This window comes from Neoarius graeffei, chromosome 16, assembly GCF_027579695.1.
Source record: "Neoarius graeffei isolate fNeoGra1 chromosome 16, fNeoGra1.pri, whole genome shotgun sequence".
NCBI classification, from domain to species: Eukaryota; Metazoa; Chordata; class Actinopteri; order Siluriformes; family Ariidae; genus Neoarius; species Neoarius graeffei.
Window position 1 is genome coordinate 54516309 of NC_083584.1, and position 21559 is coordinate 54537867.

At 40.7% G+C, this 21559-nt stretch overlaps 1 protein-coding gene across 1 annotated transcript in view; it reads left to right on the top strand.

The window, feature by feature from the left end:
- tax1bp1a (Tax1 (human T-cell leukemia virus type I) binding protein 1a) overlaps positions 1–21559 on the top strand; it is a 61906-nt gene that overhangs the window by 22925 nt on the left and 17422 nt on the right. Inside the window, exons 5-9 of the mRNA XM_060943188.1 lie at positions 3892–3999; positions 5849–5967; positions 17705–17795; positions 20074–20229; positions 20721–20960. Coding sequence (XP_060799171.1) covers positions 3892–3999; positions 5849–5967; positions 17705–17795; positions 20074–20229; positions 20721–20960 — 714 coding nt within the window. The remainder of the gene's footprint in view (positions 1–3891; positions 4000–5848; positions 5968–17704; positions 17796–20073; positions 20230–20720; positions 20961–21559) is intronic.

Below are 21559 nucleotides of genomic sequence, written 5' to 3' on the forward strand. Positions count from 1 at the left end.
TAAAGATGGCTGGCTTAAAACACACACAAATTACTGACAGAGCACTTCATCGAGAGATAGTCATAAAATGAGCTAAATATATAGTTTAGACCAAAGTGCTTAAGGAATTCCTGATAACCACACATACAGTAAAGATGGCAGCCATTTTCCAAGATGGCCGACTCAAAAATACATACCTTATTGACTGTGACAGAGTACAACTTAATAAATCATCAAATTTGACAGAGCTCAAGAAAACAGCCAATTTTTCATAATATTTGAAACAAAACCATATAATTTAAAACACTTAACTACATGATGCAACAACCAAAATTATAAGAAACATAGCTTAGGCCGGGCGGCACGGTGGTGTAGTGCTTAGCGCTGTCGCCTCACAGCAAGAAGGTCCGGGTTCGAGCCCCGTGGCTGGCGAGGGCCTTTCTGTGTGGAGTTTGCATGTTCTCCCCGTGTCCGCGTGGGTTTCCTCCGGGTGCTCCGGTTTCCCCCACAGTCCAAAGACATGCAGGTTAGGTTAACTGGTGACTCTAAATTGACCGTAGGTGTGAGTGTGAATGGTTGTCTGTGTCTGTGTGTCAGCCCTGTGGTGACCTGGCAACTTGTCCGGGGTGTGCCCCGCCTTTCGCCCGTAGTCAGCTGGGATGGGCTCCAGCTTGCCTGCGACCCTGTAGAAGGATGAAGCGGCTAGAGATAATGAGATGAGATGAGATGAGCTTAGGCCAGTTCATATTATCTTTTGCACATAAAGATAATAAAACAGCCTCATTCACATATATACAGATAAATTCTCATTTCAATATTACTGCTAACAAAACATATGTAAACAATATAACAAACCTCTGGTGATTTAAAATGCAACTAATCATAGGTATGAAAATATACAAACTAATGCCATTAGGGCAAAACAACTGGAACAAAACAACCTTGTGGTTACATTGTAATAGAACAAGAATGCAAAAACTATGACACTGGGTCAAAACTACTAAAACAGGAACAATCAACATAACTTAAACTAAATACTAAGCTCAACAAGTTCATGTACATCTTATGAGATCCATTTGCCATACATGTATGTCTCTTATCTTGGCACACAGTTACAGCCACAGAGTTGTGTACATTTCAAGCCAAGTCGGTAACACTTGCAGTTTCCATGGCAAACACCCTTGCAGTTACACTTCATAAGTTGCTGGCAACTGACTAATTGGTGCCAAAGTGGTCCACAATACCTTCCAAACAACTCAAGACGGGCCTCATCAACACTATCTAAGGCCAAGTTTACATTAGACCGTATCTGTCTCGTTTTCTTCGCGGATGCACTGTCCGTTTACATTAAAACGCCTGGAAACGCCGGGAAACGGGAATACGCCGAGGTCCACGTATTCAATCCGGATCGTGTCTGGTCCGGTGCTGTGTAAACATTGAGAATACGCGGATACGCTGTGCTGAGCTCTAGCTGGCGTCGTCATTGGACAACGTCACTGTGACATCCACCTTCCTGATTCGCTGGCGTTGGTCATGTGAGGCGACTGCTGAAAAACGGCGCGGACGTCCGCCTTGTATCACCTTTCATTAAAGAGTATAAAAGTATGAAAATACTGCAAATACTGATGCAAATACTGCCCATTGTGTAGTTATGATTGTCTTTAGGCTTGCCATCCTTCCACTTGCAAGTGGTAAGTGACTTGCGCACAGCGGCTCAGTCTCGAATCACTGCTCGTGCACTTCACTCGCGCGCTCTGTGAGCTGCGCAGGGCCAGAGTGCGCACCCTCCAGAGGGCACTCGCTGTTCAGGGCGGAGTGATTTGGAGCGCAGCCGCTGAGGAGGAAGTGATGAGCCGCACTGATGCATTTCAACTTACGTGCCGAATTAGTCATGTGATTAGCGTATCCGTGTATTGGCATTGCTGTGTGCATGCAAATCGTGTATTGGTGTTGCTGTGTGCACGCTAATCGTTTTTAAAAACGTTAATCTGATGATCCGCTGATACGGTCTAATGTAAACCCCACCTAAGGGACAGTTTTTGTCAAACAACAAGATGATAAACTTTTCAAGAAGTTTGAAGTCATTCTCTTCAATATTGGCAGGGTATTGACTCAGCTTAGTGAACACTTCAGATACTTCTGGACCCCAGGGTAAGTGGGTTTAAAAGTTAATGTCGAGCCCTGATAGAATGGGTTATAATTCCTGTTTAACCTGTAAACACTGTACATAAAAGGCATGATATTCAGATGTTCAGCTGAATCTGAGGAGCATTTCATGTGTCATCACTGTATTATTGCTTTTATATAAAGGAAAGAAAAAAACAAAAAAAAAAACACATGCACTTTTTCCACCAAGAGATCATCTTGTCATGTACAAGAGGCAGAGCCAGGGGCGTCATAGTGGGGGGAAAAGGGGGATGGAGTTACCAGGGCCCCAAGTGGGAGGAGGGCCCTTGAGGAGTCTGTAATTTTATTTTCCTTTAAATATCAATACCATTTATTTATTGTTGCCTAAAATAAAATATACACTGATCAAATGTGTGAATTTGGTGAAGAATAAACAAAATCATGTGAAATGCATCATTTAATTATGTGTATATGATGTAATAAACTGTAAAATGTTAATTGCAGGTCAAAATATAGATATTATGCTTTCCCGCTTTTTCGGCCGCCTTTTTGGCCGCCATCTTGAAATTTTCAGGTGGCTACCGGGCTTTTCTGAAGGAGGGGTATCTAAACTAAGTCTGTGCAAATTTTGGTGCTTGTATCATTAAGTGAAGTATTCCTGTAAAATTTGGACCTAATCTACTACACTATTCTTCACCTGTATTGTAAGAAAGCGTGGCTACACTTGGCAGTGAAGTGATTGACAGCCTTGGCTGGAAGACAATGTCTGCAGCTCCTGCATCGCACCCTGTCTGTTTATTACATTACATTCATTACAGTTCTGTTAAAAACATTTGAAACGTTGAGAGGTTTGATAGGAAAAGGCTAGTTTAATCACGCTAGCTACCAAGCCATGCAGCCACCTTGATAACTATATTATTTCAGCATGGACAACATCCAGTCAGAAAGCTATTGATAATTTGCACAAAAACCAATAGTTGGTCGGTCATTCACTTCCAAGATCGTCAGGATGGATTTTATAAGTAGGCGAGTTAGTTTACAGTGTGCTCAGAATAGCCATGTGTCCCAAATAATGAATCATTAACTCACACTGCACTGCTGGAGCATTCTACACCGGCATGATGAATGTGTAATGGTAGTCACATCAATGTCAGTGAATTTCCAGTTCATGTTTGTGATTAATGTCCTTCCTAGACACAGCTGTGTTAATGAAATATCTCCAGCTGAAACTATTTACTCTCTGACTAGACGTAATAAAGAGAATTTGAGAATGTGACTGTATTCGTCTGATCATTTCTACCAGTGTACATTGGGAGAAGGGGGCAGGACTACTAGAGGAGTAGATATACCTGACTTAGATGCTTGCCTCTACTGTAAGACTCCAGCTCCAAATTTGACAACATGGCGGAGGAACTTTTGGCTTCATTTCTGTAGAATGGGAGGCACTGGAGTGGCACTGTTCATGTTTTCTACAGTTGGTGGCGTTCACCTAAACCTAACTCTATTCTTAATCTCAGTAGATGTTTTGGCCCTTGGTTTTATAAATTTCAAAATATTGTTGTTGGCTGTTTTTATTTATTTATTTTTTATTTTTTTAAATAAACAAAGGTTTTCCTTACTGACGAGGCAAATGTCCTCACATACTCTACAAGGTCAAACTGTCAGATACTTTATTTATAACCCCCACACGCACGCATACAATAATACTGTAATGCCTATGAGAATGCAGAATGCTTTCGTTTTTCCACAAGAAGATCAAATTTGTGTGTGTGTGTGTGTGTATAGCGGCGTGTGGAGGAAGTTCAGCAGGAATGCAGGGAGCTGCAAAAAGCTGTTTGTCTGCTCACACAAGAGAGGGACCAACTTAAAGAAGAACAGAGACAGCACAATCGGGTACACACATTCTCACACTGAGCAGTCTGTAACACACTGGTGATCACAAGTTCTCCACATCAAAGCCTTCTACCACATGCATGTCTGAAGGAAGACTCGCTGTCTCCATTTGTCTATATGTCTGCCAGTGAGTGCACTCCCAAAAAGCACTTTAGTTTATCAGATAGCGTGTGTATCTGTGTGTGTGTGTGACCTTTCTTTACCCATTCAGTGAAGTTTAATGAGTGTGAGTGCACAGTGACTGGATGAGTAACTGAGAGAGGAGGGAGAATGGGGAGGAGGCTGGTGTTGATTGTGCGGTGTTGGCCATAGTCAGTAAATGCAGTGCTATATACAAGACAGGAGTGTGTGTGTGAAAGAGAGAGAGAGAGAGAGATACTGATTCACAAAACAGCTCATTGGCAAGGTGGCATCATGCCCAGTACTTGAGAGTGTGTGTGTGTGTGTGTGTGTGTGTGTGTCAGTCACTGTAGGGAATCGAAATACTTTGATGCTTCTATAAGTCACTTAATGTAATATGATAGGACACTATAAATAAATAAAACTTTATTTATTTTTCAAATAAGTATATAATGGTGGTGTAGTGGTTAGCACTGTCACCTCACAGCAAAAAGGTTCTGGGTTAGAGCCCAGTGGCCAATGGGGGCTTTTCTGTGTGGAATTTGCATGTTCTTCCTGTGTCTGCGTGGGTTTCCTCCGGGTGCTCCGGTTTCCCCTACAGTCCAAAGACGTGCAGTTAGGCTAAAATGGGACGGTCTTGGGCTGAAGTGCCCAAGGGTGGCGGTGCGCACCTATGCAGCGGCTTTGTTCTCCTATGATGAATTAAATTTAGTTGTACATTTGTGCAATGACAATAAAGGCATTCTATTCTAATGATATTGAGGGCGCATTATATTCACACTTCATTTGTTTCTCTGTCTCTTCCTCCATACGTGGCTTATTTAAAAAAAAAGAGTAATATGACAGTTCAAAGATGTCACTTTTTCTCTGCATTTCTAATAATACATTTCCCTCCTTTGTTCTTCTGTAAACACTCTCTCCTTCACTCCTAGTCTCTTCCCTTCACCCACATGCGGCTACAATTTTCTTATTTACTCGTGTTCTGTCTCTGTTCTTAAGCTTGAGTTAATCCATAGCTTTATTGCTGTTAATGCTCTTTTAGTCATGTTCATGTTTTAGTGTTTCCTGTGGATATTCCACTACAAGGCGCTCCGAGTAATAAAAAGTGCTGGAGAAGCAGGATATGAGGGGAGCAGTATAACGGTGTTGCGGCACCCCCTCGTGTCTCCTGTGTATTGGATTCAGAAGTGTGTGTGTCCCTGTCATAAAAGGCATATAATATCCAATAGAAAGCATGAACACTTCTACAGTAGACTTTCACATTCCAGCCAGCTGCACACATTCAGTTAGTCATGTATTATACACACCAAAGAGTGTGTGTATTTTGGTATATTTATCACACCAGTTCACTTTAACCAGTGAATATAGTTTCTCTTGTTATAGTTATCGTGAGGGCGTAAAGGCGTATTGTGGCTGCAAATTTTACAACATTTTTATAAGCCCTTTATATGCACATGTAGCAATGCTGAAAGTTAATCAGCTATAAAACAACACCAGTCACAAAATGCCTGCGGGAAGTGTGTGTGTGTGCGCGTGTATGTGTGATGTCAGATCCAGATGTTACCAGATCCGGTTAAATATGGACATGTTAGAACAAAGTTAACTGAAAGCAGTGCTTTGCTCTTGACATCAAAAATGTGTGAGCATTATGATCTATTACATTAAGCACTACATGGAGTGTTGTGATTGGCAGAACTGTTTCACCAACTGTTGATATTTCCAATGGCAGGAGCAACAGCAGAGGCTGCGAGAGGAGAGAGAGAAAGCTCAAGCTGGAGTGAAACAGCTGGAGCAGGACCTGCTAGGAGTCACACAGAAAGCTGTGCTTAAAGAGACTGAGTTGGACTGGTAGGGAACAAACACACACACACACACACATGGTATGCAATTTAGTAGGCATATAAATATATGAAATATGTATGAACTAATAGTATGGATACAATCATGTCCATAAATATGCTATTATTCTACCATAGTGTATTGGAATTGAAATTAAATAATGAATATAAGCTGAAAATGCAGACTTTCAGTATAAATTTAAGGGAATTTACATTCAAATTGGGTAAACGTTTTGTAATAGTGTTACGCCCACCAGGTGAATGCAGTGAATAAAAGGGGAGAATACGGAGTAGTTTGACCAAATTTTATTTTTTTAATCATCACAACAAAAGATCAAATGTGAGCCTCTAACCCTTTGTCCAAAATCGCTCACTCGTTCACTCCTCCCTACATAGGGAATTACTATATAGAGGACTATATAGTGAGCTCATTGGTAAAATTAAAAAACGCTTTTGTACACTAGTCCGTCGCGCTGGTATTTATGTCGTTACTGTCGCACAATTAAAACGTGCCAGATCAGTCGGCTGGTGGGTTTTCAAAATAATAAACACATGCATGTATTTTTGTGCTAAATACATATTATACTGAGCATATTTCCCACATTAATCAATACAAAGTACCTGCATTTTTCATTTTTTTAATCAAGGCTGAATACTTTCTTCTTTGCTGTTGCCTTTTATTAAATCAAATTTGAGACTTTTAATTTTATTTCTTTCAGTGCGACCGCAATGCATGATGGGATATGTTGCTTTGGTTCGTGACCATCGGTTGTACACTACTTTTCGTGATGCATTGTGGGATACTTTGAGTGCACTATATAGGGTGTAAATAATCCTCACTAAAGTTTTGGATAGCACTCCAAAATGGCGTCCTCACTATATATATATAGTATAGTATATATATCCCTGTATAGTGAGTAGGGAGCGATTTCGGACACAGAGTAAGACTTTCCCAAAAAGTTTCAAAACACGTGTCAACCTGAACAGCCTTTTCCAAAAACAGCACTCGTCTACAACAGGCATCCCAAAACAGGCATCTGCTGCTCCCAGGAGAGGAGGAGCAGCAGCGTTTTTAACCCATAGGTACACCTGTGCGCCGGTGTACCTAATTGGGCTAATTGCCTCCTGCCACAACACCAGCACAGCCGCAGGGGAACACACAAAGAAACACAGCCACGGCCTGGAGAAAAGGGGCAAATCCCAGATGGCCGTGACACCCTCCCCCTTAAGAGAAAGAAACCAGCAAGTTTCCTGATTTAAGTTCACACAAAATTATACAGACCTTAGCAAAAATATTTTTATATTTAAATTTAGAAGAGAAAACTACAAACCCCATTTCCAGAAAGTTGGGATATGTAATAAAAACAAAAATCTGTGATTTGTTAATTCATGTGAACCTTTATTTAACTGACAAAAGTACAAAGAAACGATTTTAAATAGCTTTACTGACTAAGTTAATTGTATTTTGTAAATGTAAACGAAGTTAGAATTTGATGCCTGCAACACACTTAAAAAAAAGTTGGGACAGAGGCAAAATAAGACTGAAAAGTTTATAGGATATTCAAGTAGCACCATTTTGTAAGATTCCACAATAAGCAGGTTAATTGATGACACGATTGGGTATTAAAGGAGCAGCACCAAAGGCTCAGTCTTTGCAAGCAAGGATGGGTCTTGGCTCACCACTTTGTGCCAAAATTTACGAGAGAATTGTTCATCAATTCAAAAAGAACATTTCTCAACACAAGATTTTAGGTTTTTCAGAATCTACAGTGCATAATATTGTGAAAAAATTCAGGCAATTCGGAGACATCTCAGTGCGTAAAACGTAAGGTCGGAAACCACTGTTGAATGTGCGTGACCTTTGAGCCCTCAAGCGGCACTGCCTGAGAAACCATCATGCTAATGTGATAATATAGCCATATGTGCTTGGGAGTACTTCGGAAAATCAAATCAAGTTTCAAATCAAGTTTATTTGTACAGCGCTTTTAACAATAAACATTGTCGCAAAGCAGCTTTACAGAATTTGAACGACTTAAAACATGAGCTAATTTTATCCCTAATCTATCCCCAATGAGCAAGCCTGTGGCGACGGTGGCAAGGAAAAACTCACTCGAGTGAGCAAGCGAGTGGGGACTGACAGCATCCATACATCCCAGTTTACCAAAATACTCTATGTCTGAGGACCCTCCAGATCTACTCCTTTACCTCATAAACACCATTAACAAAAGGCTTGACTAAACAGATATGTTTTCAGCCTAGACTTAAATGCTGAGACTGTGTCTGATTCCCGAACATTACTTGGAAGGCTGTTCCATAACAGTGGGGCTTTGTAAGAAAAGGCTCTGCCCCCTGATGTAGCCTTCACTATACGAGGTACCAGCAGATAGCCTGCACCTTTTGATCTAAGTAGGCGTGGCGGGTCATAGAGGAGCAGAAGTTCACTCAGGTACTGTGGTGCGAGACCATTTAGTGCTTTAAAGGTCAATAGTAGTATTTTATAATCAATACGAAATTTGATTGGGAGCCAATGCAGTGTGGATAAGACAGGCGTGATGTGGTCATATTTTCTAGTTCTAGTAAGGACTCTTGCTGCTGCATTTTGAACTAACTGGAGCTTGTTTATGCACTTATTGGAATATCCATACAGTAAGGCATTACAATAATCCAACCTGGAGGTAACGAAAGCATGGACTAGTTTTTCTGCATCATGCAATGACATTAAATTTCTTATCTTTGCAATATTTCTGAGATGAAAGAAAGCTATCCGGGTGATGTTATCAATGTGAGTTTCGAATGAAAGACTGGGGTCAATAATCACTCCGAGGTCTTTTACTGCTGCACGTGAAGAAACAGAAAGGCCATCCAGAGTCACTGTGTAATCAGAAAACTTACTTCTAGCTGTATGTGGTCCTAGCACAAGTACTTCAGTCTTGTCAGAGTTAAGCAGAAGGAAATTAATAAGCATCCAGTGTCTAATGTCCTTAACACATTCCTCAATTCTATTAAGCTGGTGTCTCTCATCAGGTTTTGCAGAGACATACAACTGTGTGTCATCAGCATAACAGTGGAAACTAATACAATGTTTACGAATAATATCGCCCAGAGGTAACATGTATAGAGAAAAAAGCAGTGGACCCAAGACAGAACCTTGTGGAACACCAAACTTTACCTCGGTACGTCTAGAAATATCACCATTTATATCAACATACTGATAACGATCAGTTAGATAAGACCTGAGCCAGGAGAGGGCCATTCCCTTAACTCCCACAACATTTTCTAGTCTATCCAGAAGAATGGAATGATCAATGGTATCAAATGCTGCACTAAGGTCAAGCAACACAAGTAGCGAGACACAGCCCTGATCAGACGCCAACAGTAGGTCGTTTACTACTTTAACCAGTGCTGTCTCTGTGCTATGATGAGGTCTAAATCCTGACTGATACATTTCATGGATGTTATTCCTATGTAAATATGAGCATAACTGCTGTGCCACAGCTTTTTCAAGGATCTTGGAGATAAAGGGGAGGTTTGATAACCGTTGTCACTTAACACAGTCCACCACTGCATCCAGAAATGCAACCTGAAACTATATTACACAAGGAGAAAGTCATTCGTCAATTCTATGCAAAACGCTGCTGATGTCTCTGGGCCTGAACTCATCTCAGATGGACCTAAAAACAGTGGAAATGTGTACTGTGGCCAGATGAGTCCACATTTCAACTTGTTTTCAGGAAAACTGGACGATGGGTTCTCAGTGCCAAAGGTGAACATGACCATCCAGTTTATCGGAGAAAGGTTCAAAAGCCAGCATCTGTGATGGTATGGGGGGCATCAGTGCCCAGAGCATGGGTGAGTTGTAGGTGTGTGAAGGCACCATTGATGCGGAGGCATATATTGGGATTTTAGAGAGACATATGTTGCCATCAAGACAATGTCTCTTCCAGGGAAGACCATGCTTATTTCAGCAGGACAATGCCAGGCCTCATTCTGCACAGACTACAACAACGTGACTTCGTAGACACAGAGTGTGTGCGCTTGACTGGCCTGCTGCCATTCCAGATCTGTCTCCGATTGAGAATATATGGCGCATCATGAAGAGGAGAATCAGACAATGGTGACCACGGACTGTTGAGCAGCTGAAGTCTTGTATCAAGCAAGAATGCATACGAATTCCATTTGCAAAACTGCAGCAATTAGTATCCTCAGATACCATATGATTAAAAAGTGTTATTAAAGGAACTGTGATGTAACACAATAATAATAATGCCTCTGTCTCAACTTTTTTGAGTGTGTTGCAGGCATCAAATTTTAACTTCATTTATATTTACAAAATACAATTAAGTTGGTCAGTAAAACTATTCAAAATCTTTTCTTTGTACTTTTGTCAGTTAATTTCACGTGAACTTATATTTAACAAATCACGGGTTTTTGTTTTTATTGCATTTTGGAAACTATCTCAACTTTTCTGGAAATGGGGTTAGTAGATAGAAGAGAGCTTCTTTCACACCATCACAACGTTAGCACATGGGAAGCATGTTGAGGGGATGTGAATCGGAGGAATATACAAACCTGAGGACTTCAGATGCAGACTTCTAGGCATTAACCTATATGCAAACCTGGGAATTTTTTTTTCCCTCACACGTGCTGTAGACAACACATCTGCCACGACATTCTCTGAGCCCCTGATGTGTCAGATATCTAAATGATGTGGCTGAAGGAAAAGTTGTCACCTCATGAGCTGTTAGTTTGGGTTTTGAAGTGAAGGGAGAAATATGAGAAGGTTGTGGTCACTTTATATAACTACAGGTGAACCACTCCAACCAACATTATACTTCAAAATTTGGGAGTGTCCATACCAGCACAAGTGCCTCCTTTTCAGTGGTGGAATATTTCCATTGATAACTCATGAAGTTCCACAAAAGAAACAAACTGGACACTCTGTGCCAGAGTTGTCATCCTGCAATAACACCGCCCCTGCCTCCACCTTGCTGGCATCCACTTGAATGTTAAATAGCCTTTCTAGCCATGGAGCCATCAAGATGGGTGCAGAGGTTAGAAGAGCTTTAACTTCTAACAAATGCTTAATGACAGGCATCAAACCACACAAACAAAGCTTTGGACTTCAGCAGATCAGTTAATAGGGTGACAACCGAAAAAAAGTTCCTGCAAAAACAATGATGGGTGGCACGGTGATGTAGTGGTTAGCACTGTCGCCTCACAGCAAGAAGGTTCTGGGTTTGAGCCCAGTGGCCAACGAGGGCCTTTCTGTGTGGAGTTTGCATGTTCTCCCTGTGTCTGTGTGGGTTTCCTCCGGGTGCTCCGGTTTCCCCCACAGTTCAGAGACATGTGGTTAGGTTAACATGGCGCAACCTTGGGCTGAAGTGCCCTTGAGCAAGGCATGCAACCCCCAACTGTTCCCTGGGCACTGTAGAATAGCTACCCACTGCTCTGGGTATGTGTGTGCTCATTGCTCGTGTGTGTGCGTGCATGCGTGTGTTCACTGCTTCAGATGGGTTAAATGCAGAGGACAACTTTCACCAGGCTTGTAGTACTTGAGTCCAGGACTTGGAGTCAAGTCTGACTCGTGCCCTAATTTTAAGGACTTGTAACTCGACTTGTTACTTGAGCACCGATGACTCGAACTCGTGCATTAACTGCATTAGGACTTTTAATTGGAGACGAGGACTCAGATTTTTTCTTTATTTTTTGTAACATGCCATAATAATTTGGCATAAGATATTTATATCTGCATTAATTTTGTACTAACTTCGTGCAAGAGTGTCACACCTCTGCGCGCCTTGGTGCGTGCATCAGATAGACTCCAGGGCACATTCCAGACAGCGGGCGCATGCCAAGCGGACTCTCATGCATGCCGTAAACGACTCGCACCTGCACAGGATTAAGGCGCAATCAGCGCGCCTATATAAAAACTGTGAAAATACACTTACTTTGCCAAGTATTGAGTTGTGTTGCTGACACATTACCATGCCTTATTTCCTTGTTTGGGTTCCTGATCCCTGATTTCCTGTTTCTCATCTTTGATTCTGCCGAGTCTATGATAGTCTGTTTGTCCCTCTCTCGACCTATTGCCTGTTTCACTGTTTTGCGATTTTGCCTGTCGTTCTGGATTGTTTAACTGTCTTCACTTGTATTAATAAACACACCATCTGCACTTACATCCGCCTCCCAACCATCTCTGACAGAATACTTCATACTCCCTGACAAAGAGAATACTCATACATCAGGTTCAGGAACAAACTGATGTTAATGGCGTTAAAACAGCCACCGTCAAATGGTGCAGTTGGAGTCTTGTTCTCAGACTCGACTCGGATCAATAGTGGACTCGACTGAATTTTTTTGAATGACTTGGACTTGACTCGGACTTGAACACTGGGGACTCGACACTGGACTCGGACTCGAGGTTTAGTGACTCGACTACAACAGTGAATTTCACTGTGCTTGAGTGTGCATGTGACAAAGTCGTCTTCTATATCCAACCGTATAGAGAAAATGCATTAATTAATTTTTAGTGGCAGGGAAAGCATACTTGTCAATGCTCACTGGGTGAATGCAACAAGCAACAGAGAGAATACAGAGTAGTGTTCAACCAATAGTTATTATTTTTAATCAGCACAACAAAAGAGCAAATGCAAGCCTTCAAGGCTTGCCCAAAAAGTTTCAAAATGCATGTCAATGTGACGAGCCTTCTCTAAAAACAGCACAGGTCTATGACAGGCATCCCAAAACAGGCATGTGCTGCTCCCAAGAGAGGAGGAACAGCAGGGCTTTTAACCCATAGGTACACCTGTGCGCTAGTGTACCTAATTGGGCTAATTGCCTCGTGCCACACCACCAGCACACCTGCAGGGGAACATACAAAGAAACACAACCATGACCTGGGGAAAAGGGACAAAACCCAGAGGGCCATGACCAATAATAATAGGACAAACATAATCATTTAAATTAAATTGTCATTTTTAATACTTGGTTGTAAATCTTTTGCAGTCACTGACTGCCTGAAATCTGGAACTTGTACATATCAGCAGATGCTGGGTTTCTTACCTGGTGATCTGCCAGGCCTTTACTGCAGCTGTCTTAATTTCCTGCTTGTTCTTGGAGTGTTTCATCTTCAGTTTTCCCTTCAGCAAGTGAAATGCAGCTCAGGCCCTGTCCACACGGCAACGGATTCAGGTGAATCTGATAAAATTGTTTATCGTTTCGGCCTGACGTCCACACGGCACCGGCATTTTGGGTGCCCCAAAACGAAATCTTTTGAGAACGGGTTCCAGAGTGGAAAAATCTGGCAACGGTGCCATTGCGAAGTCGTCTGGATGAGTAGAATGGATTTGTTTACGATGACGTCACAACCACATGACTGTGAGTGCTTCACACCGGGTAGAAGTGTAACAAACTCGATGCGAGTTGTCAACAAATCCTATAACTTGGTTCATGAAACGCGCTTACAAAATATTTTCACTGTGAATACTTATTGTGTAATGGTGCAAAGTGAGAGAGAGTGAGAGAATAGCCCTTAGGGCAGAGTCTTTAGTCCAAACACTGTGGAAGCAGTATAACCAAAACCGTGCACCGCCTGTGCGCTTTCCAAAAACAAAAACAATCCTGCCAGCAAAAATAGGGAAAAAAAGGAGCGATCTCACCTCTTCAGATGTTGGTTTAAGTCCGACAATACATTCCTCAAAAAGGGCATAGAAGAACAAAGTAATCCATCAACGTGTAGCATTCAATTTATTCCGGACCATTAAAGAATTCTGGAGGATATCAGAATGTTGGCGTACCGGCTTCCATCTACCCCCGTTCATTCCTCTTTCCGCGTCTCCATTCAAAAAACGAGCACGTGATTTAAAGGGACTATATCCATAGGATAGGGAGTGAGAAGGTGTGTGCGTGTAACAGTGACAGGGAAGAACCTAGGCTCTTGCTCGCCCTGAATTTCTCTTAAAGTGAAGGCAGAAGAACGTTCAGCGCCTGGCCAGGCTTTCTATGTATTCATTTACATAGACGTTTTAATATGAAATATAAATAAGTGTCTTAGACAATAGATACTATTTTACGCTACTGATTAATAATCAAAACTTTATGTGGCTGATGCTACAGAAGAAGGGGTTTATGCGCATGCGTCCTACTTCTGTTGTTCTGGTGTCTCCAATGGGACCGTCTTACAGCGCACGTAGAGGTGTGGCATGTGTATTGCATCGTTTTCAGCAAGCGTTGCGTTGCCATATGTACCTGATATTTTACTGATCCGTTGCCCATGTGGTCGCGATATTTAAAAAAAAAAAATCTCGTTGCCGTTGTCGTGTGGATGTAGCCTCAGTTGAAAAGAAGTCAGGTGATTGACTCGGCCATTGGAGAACATTCCATTTTTTTTTTACCTTAAAAAGGTCTTGGGCTGTTTTTGAAGGTCATTGCCCATCTGCACTGTGAAGCTTCATCCAATGAATGTTGAAACATTTGCATGAATGTGAGCAGTTTATATAGCCCTGTACACTTCAGAATTCATCCTGCTGCTTTTGTCAGCAGTCACATCATCAATGTCACATCATCAGTGTGATATCAATACAAGAGAACCGGTTCCACTGTCAGCCAAACACGCCCACGCCATATGATGAGGTATGCTTCAGATCATGAGCAGTTCCTTCCCTTCTCCATACTCTTCTCTTCCCATCATTCTGATACAAGTTCATCTTTGTCTCATCTTTCCATGGGATGATGTTCCAGAGCTGTACTGGGTTTTCTTTGTTGTTGTTTGTTTGCGGGGTTTTTTTTGTATATATATGAGAGAGAGAGAGAGAGAGAGAGAGAGAGAGAGAGGGTTTTTTTGGGAAAAACTATTCTGGTCTTGCTGCTTTTGAGGCTGACCAGTGGTGTACATCTTGAGGTAAATCTTCTGTGTTTACTCTGGTGAAGTCTCCTCGTGATTGTTGACTTTGACATGTACGCTGACCTCCTGGAAGGTTTTCTTCATCTGGCCAACTGTTGTGAAAAGGTTTTTCTTCACCAGGGAAAGAATTCTTCTGTTGTCCACCACAGCTGTTTTCTATGAGATTCTAGGTCTTTTGGTGTTCCTGAGCTCACCAGTGTGTTCATTATTTTTAAGAATGTACACAATAGTTGATTTGCCCACACCTTATGTTTTTGTTATCTCTCTGATGGGTTTGTTTTGATTTTTCAGTCTAATGATGGCAGCTCTTTGGACTTCATATTCATATGAGAGTTCGCAGAACAGAGTCCAAATGCAAATGCCACACTCGAAATCAACCCTAGAACTTTATCTGCTTACTTGTAAGTCAAATAATGAGGGAATAACCCATGTCCTGGGAGCAACCTGTTCACTTGGTTTTGGTACCTTAAAAAGTGTGAGATATACAGTGCTGTAATTCTTACACTGTTCACCTGATTTGGAAATGGCTCATAATTTGCATTAAGTATTTTGATGTACTCAAATTTGATGATGATGTTTTCCTTCCCCCTTCCATAGGTCAGAAAATGCTGTTCTTTGAGTAAGGGAGAAAAATTTTAAATATGACAAATTAACATAAATTTCCAATAAGTGTGGCAGTGTTTGCTGAAATTAAATATTTTTAGATTACAAATACATTGAGTGACATGGAGCTTGGAGTGAGTAGATCGATGAATTGATAATTTGTATTAACATAAGTCTGTCTACTGTGTTGGAAAATATTAAACAATTATTACATAAAGTAATTGCCAATTATAATTCCTGTTTATGCTATTTAAGCGATTTTATTTCAGTATGTTTTAAATGACTGGGGCAAGGCGCTAATCTTTTGCATTTGTTTTGGAAACATTTACCAGCAAATAAATTCCACGCAATGTCTGTCCGTTTTAATGAGTTATGTTTGTCAGTGAACTGTAACTTTGCTGACAACTTACCAGAGCTCTTTTGCCCACTCAGAAAGCACAAATATTTCCACATCAGGGCATCTACTGAACTGTCGTAAAGCTGTTGTGAAAAGGTTAAATAACAAGCCAAGCATGCTTGAATTTTGTCTGTCCAAATGTTACGTGAGCATTACATGAGTTGGTATATTACATGAATTCATTGTATTTTGTGCCCAACTGTCAGAAACCTGTTTATATTTTATAAAATGCAGTTACACCTTTTGAAATATATTGAATAATACCGTTGGTAAACTTCTGATGCAGTATGGTGCAATGTTGACAGCAGTTCTCTTCTGACCTTCAAAATTCAGACAGATGTTTGCCTAAATTAGCATGTAACAAGTCAAACAGGCAAGTTTTCAAGTTTTACTGTCGTGCCAGTGCTGAGAAGTGGCGCCAGGTGGGACATCCAGGTTGCACTTCCCAGAGAGCGCACCTCACAGCCGGCGATGAGCTGTTTCCCAACAGCCCCTGCACTGATCACATGCTCCTGATGATGCACTTGCTCTAACTTTATTCTGGTAATTAGTTCTTGTTAAAAGCCTGAGTTTTATGCACCTTTTGTCTTGCGTTTGTCGTTTTCCTGCCATGTGGCTCAGCTCGGTTTATTCCATGATCCCAGTGCTTTGGTTATCGTGGTTGTTTTGTGTTACACCTGCATCCGTCTCCTGGTACAGTGTGTGCCTTACAGTTTTGTTCATTTGTTTTGCAATAAGACCGATAAGTTGCCATTGCAGATCACCACTGTTTCTCTCACGACTGTTATTCCATTATTACACGAGTCTGTACAAGTTGAGTAAAATTACATCACAATAGATGCTAATGTGTAAAATGCAGGTTACACATAAGCCGACAGACATAGTCAGTCTGTGTTACCTTATTTAGTTATTCTCAAGCCATTTTAACAATTCTAAATATTATAAAAACTGATGATGATGATAATAGTAGATGATATACATCACCAATGTTGTGTGTATGATGATGTATCTTTTATTATTCTATATATTGTAATTATAATTATAAGAAATTTGAAAAGCCTGGATTTTCTTGCTCTTTTTTACTAAATGATTGTTCTGTTACATTTAGATGGTTTCAGTAAAAGTGCTTATTTTATCTATTTTGTCAGAAATGTTGATTTTTATTGTGTTCTTTGACAGATTTATTATTCAGGGTTGTTAATACCATTCTGTATATTAATCATATAATGCTACCGTATTTGGCTGTACAAAAGAAGTTTAAATAATCAAATGTACAGAACTGGTAAAAGTTGGTTTTAACCTCTGTATATCAAGCATTAAAATTTCCCATGTCAGTGGTATAGCCTAGTATTTTTTTTTAAACAACACAGTTATTGAATATGACACAGATTTTAGTCTCTAACATATATACTATGTGAGTATTAAATACTTGTCTATAAAGATATGTCTGTTCTGTTATGTTAGTTGTGAAAGGTGTATTTTACTCAATGAAATAATAAGGTTAGTTCTCTTAAATATATGTTTTATTGAAACTAATAAGTGTGCAACATTTAACATACAACAAAGTCTGTCAATTTTGAGTTTCAAATTTTGACCCCTTTGTCCTCTTTTTATATATGTACCTCTAAAGCAAACTATGAGCCAAATACCATAAAAACCCTTAAAACTATATCAGAATGTCTGCACTTAGAGTTCATATGCATTACTTAATTACAGCTCCAATAACTCTGTATATATTTATGGGCCTGACTCTCTATATAGAGTTTTCTCAACATGCCAATAAAATGTCGAGCTTTGTTGCTGTTTGTGTAGAACTCCTTTATAACTTGTGTGTGTATTGTACAGTCTGAGAAGCAAGTTACAAAAGGTGACCATGGAGAGGGATAATCTGGAAATTCAGCTCAAAAACGAGAGAGATGAAAGGGAGCTGTACAAAGTGAGTACTACACTTATTGAGTGTTTATTGAGTCACATATATAGCATTTCAGTGCATTAGGCCCTGTTCCAAATGTTGCATTTGTGGTCTTGGTACTTTTTTGCTCATACCCAGAAGATCCACAAGAACCTAGAAGGTCCCATGTGTAATTTAGGGCTTCATAAGGATGCTCATGTGTGTTTGTGTGCCTTTACTGCACTCTTTGTTGAAGTTCACTTTGAAGCATTAGACAGTGTGATATTTTACAGTTTCTGTTTTGGTGAAGGGATCGATGAAATGACTATGACCGTTATTTGTCTCTAAATGAAAACTGGTTTTAGATTTTCACTGGTTATCACTTTTCAACCAATCATGTCGTGCTGATAATTGTGAGTTTGTGATTCGCTACTGAATAGTGAGAACATCACAGAAGAACCACACTGAACACTATAGACAGTATCCAGGAGTGTGAAGAAGTCTGGCCCTTCTGCTTGGTTTTACACCCTGAAACCTTCAATCACTCGTGTACCACAGAGCTGCACCTCATTGATGTCACCAAAGTGCAGACTTGGAGGAGGAGGAGTCCCTGTGGTTCTTTCTGTGATGGGGCCTTCAAGTTTTGTATCTGGATACTGCCCATCTACAGTGGTGCTTGAAAGTTTTTGTGAACCCTTTAGAATTTTCTATATTTCTGCATAAATATGACCTAAAACATCATCAGATTTTCACACAAGTCCTAAAAGTAGATAAAGAGAACCCAGTTAAACAAATGAGACAAAAATATTATACTTGGTCATTTATTTATTGAGGAAAATGATCCAATATGACATATCTGTGAGTAGCAAAAGTATGTGAACCTTTGTTTTCAGTATCTGGTGTGACCCCCTTGTGCAGAAATAACTGCAACTAAACATTTCCGATAACTGTTGATCAGTCCTGCACACCGGCTTGGAGGAATTTTAGCCCATTCCTCCATACAGAACAGCTTCAACTCTGGGATGTTGGTGGGTTTTCTCACATGAACTGCTTGCTTCAGATCCTTCCACAACATTTCGATTGGATTAAGATCAGGACTTTGACTTGGCCATTCCAAAACATTAACTTTATTCTTCTTTAACCATTCTTTGGTAGAACGACTTGCATGCTTAGGGTCGTTGTCTTGCTGCATGACCCACCTTCTCTTGAGATTCAGTTCATGGACAGATGTCCTGACATTTTCCTTTAGAATTCACTGGTATAATTCAGAATTCATTGTTCCATCAATGATGGCAAGCTCTCCTGGCCCAGATGCAGCAAAACAGACCCAAACCATGATACTACTACCATCACCATGTTTCACAGATGGGATAAGGTTCTTATGCTGGAATGCAGTGTTTTCCCTTCTCCAAACATAACGCTTCTCATTTAAACCAAAAAGTTCTATTTTGGTCTCATCCGTCCACAAAACATTTTTCCAATAGCCTTCTGGCTTGTCCATGTGATCTTTAGAATACTGCAGACGAGCAGCAATGTTCTTTTTGGAGAGCAGTGGCTTTCTCCTTGCAACCCTGCCATGCACACCATAGTTGTTCAGTGTTCTCCTGATGGTGGATTCATGAACATTAGCCAATGTGAGAGAGGCCTTCAGTTGCTTACAAGTTACCTTGGGGTCCTTTGTGACCTTGCCGACTATTACACACCTTGCTCTTGAAGTGATCTTTGTTGGTCAGCTACTCCTGGGGAGGGTAACAATGGTCTTGAATTTCCTCCATTTGTACACAATCTGTCTGACTGTGGATTGGAGTCCAAACTCTTTAGAGATGGTTTTGTAACCTTTTCGAGCCTGATGAGCATCAACAACGCTTTTTCTGAGGTCCTCAGAAATCTCCTTTGTTCGTGCCATGATACACTTCCACAAACCTGTTGTGAAGATCAGACTTTGATAGATCCCTGTTCTTTTAAATAAAACAGGGTGCCCACTCACACCTGATTGTCATCCCATTGATTGAAAACACTTGACTCTAATTTCACCTTCAAATTGACTGCTAATCCTAGAGGTTCACATACTTTTGCCACTCACAGATATGTAATTATTGGATCATTTTCCTCAATAAATAAATGACCAAATATAATATTTTTGTCTCATTTGTTTAACTGGATTCTCTTTATCTACTTTTAGGACTTGTGTGAAAATCTAATGTTGTTTTAGGTCATATTTATGCAGAAATATGGAAAATTCTAAAGGGTTCACAAACTTTCAAGCACCACTGTATGTGTATGTATTTCTGTCTATCTTTGTACATTGTGTGTCTGTGTGTAGTCTCACATGCGCAGTGCTGAGCTGGAAAACACTAAGCTGAGTGCAGAGCTGCAGATGCTGAAGGCAGTGGAGCTAAACCGAGAGGTCACCATCTCACAGTACCAAGAGGAGATACACAGACTCCACACAGAAAGAAACGCTCACCCTGCAGATGAAGTACGTCTCTCTCTCATGCGTGCGCACACACACACATATATATACACACACAGGTCTGTGCACAGTGTGAGTCCTCTGCTGAATTGCATTAGCTCTAATTTGCACCTACAGAGTTATGTACCATGCAAGGTTCACAGCTTTATGAAAGACAGGAAGTCCATAATTAGAACTAATTATTTTGCTCTAAATGAGTGCTTAATTAGCTAATACATTAGTGCTTACATGGTTTAAAACTTGTTTAGCCAGTTGATCTTTTAATTAACATCATAATACCATAGACAGGATACTGGTCATGTATTAAAGTCTTTTTTTTTTTAATAATATTTTGAGCCACTATAAAACTCAAAGATTTACAAAAGATAAACAAATGCACCTTCATGCACTCAAAGCAATATAGTGAACAAAACTTACAGTACATTCAAAGTGCTCATTATTCAGGGCATATCTTCTGTAGTTCCACATGAATGACTGGTGTGTGTGTGCACCTGTAGAATGTAATAGAGCAGTTACGTCAGGTGAAGGAGCAGCTTGAGGCCACGTACCAGCGAGCAGCTATGCTGGATTCTGAACTACATGAGGCATCCAGTGAGCATGAACATACCAAGGCAGAGCTTCAGCGTGTCCGTCAAGAGGCAGAGATCATCAGGGCCAGCTTAGCCGAAGCCCAGGAGGAGTGCAGAATCACCCAGAACCAACTATATGAGCTGAGGAGCCAAACGTTACAGAAAACGGTAATCAGGCAAATAGAGCATGTTTGAAGTGTTGGCATGACAGTGAAGGAGCCCCGCCTTCAAAATTAGCCATCTCAGAACTCCTCTATCACATATACATTTTTTTTTCTTCTCAAATGTAAAGGCTTAAAATAAAATGCACCACAGTGTTTTTAAAATTCACTAATTGGGCATATTGTGCTGTTAGTTTCTTCTTGTTAGAAACCAGTGCCACTGCAATGAAAGCACATTCTGTTGTCTCGTTGCTAATGAAAAGATAGAACTCTCTCTTTATTTCTGGTTTCTCATGCTCTGTCTACTGACTTCCAAAAGCTCACAAATAAAACACACTATACTATCCTAAAGCTCCCAAAAATAAATGCTAATATAAACTAGATTTCGGCGGCACGGTGGTGTAGTGGTTAGCGCTGTCACCTCACAGCAAGAAGGTCCTGGGTTCGAGCCCTAGGGCTGGCGAGGGCCTTTCTGTGCGGAGTTTGCATGTTCTCCCCGTGTCCGCGTGGGTTTCCTCCGGGTGCTCCGGTTTCCCCCACAGTCCAAAGACATGCAGGTTAGGTTAACTGGTGACTCTAAATTGACCGTAGGTGTGAATGTGAGTG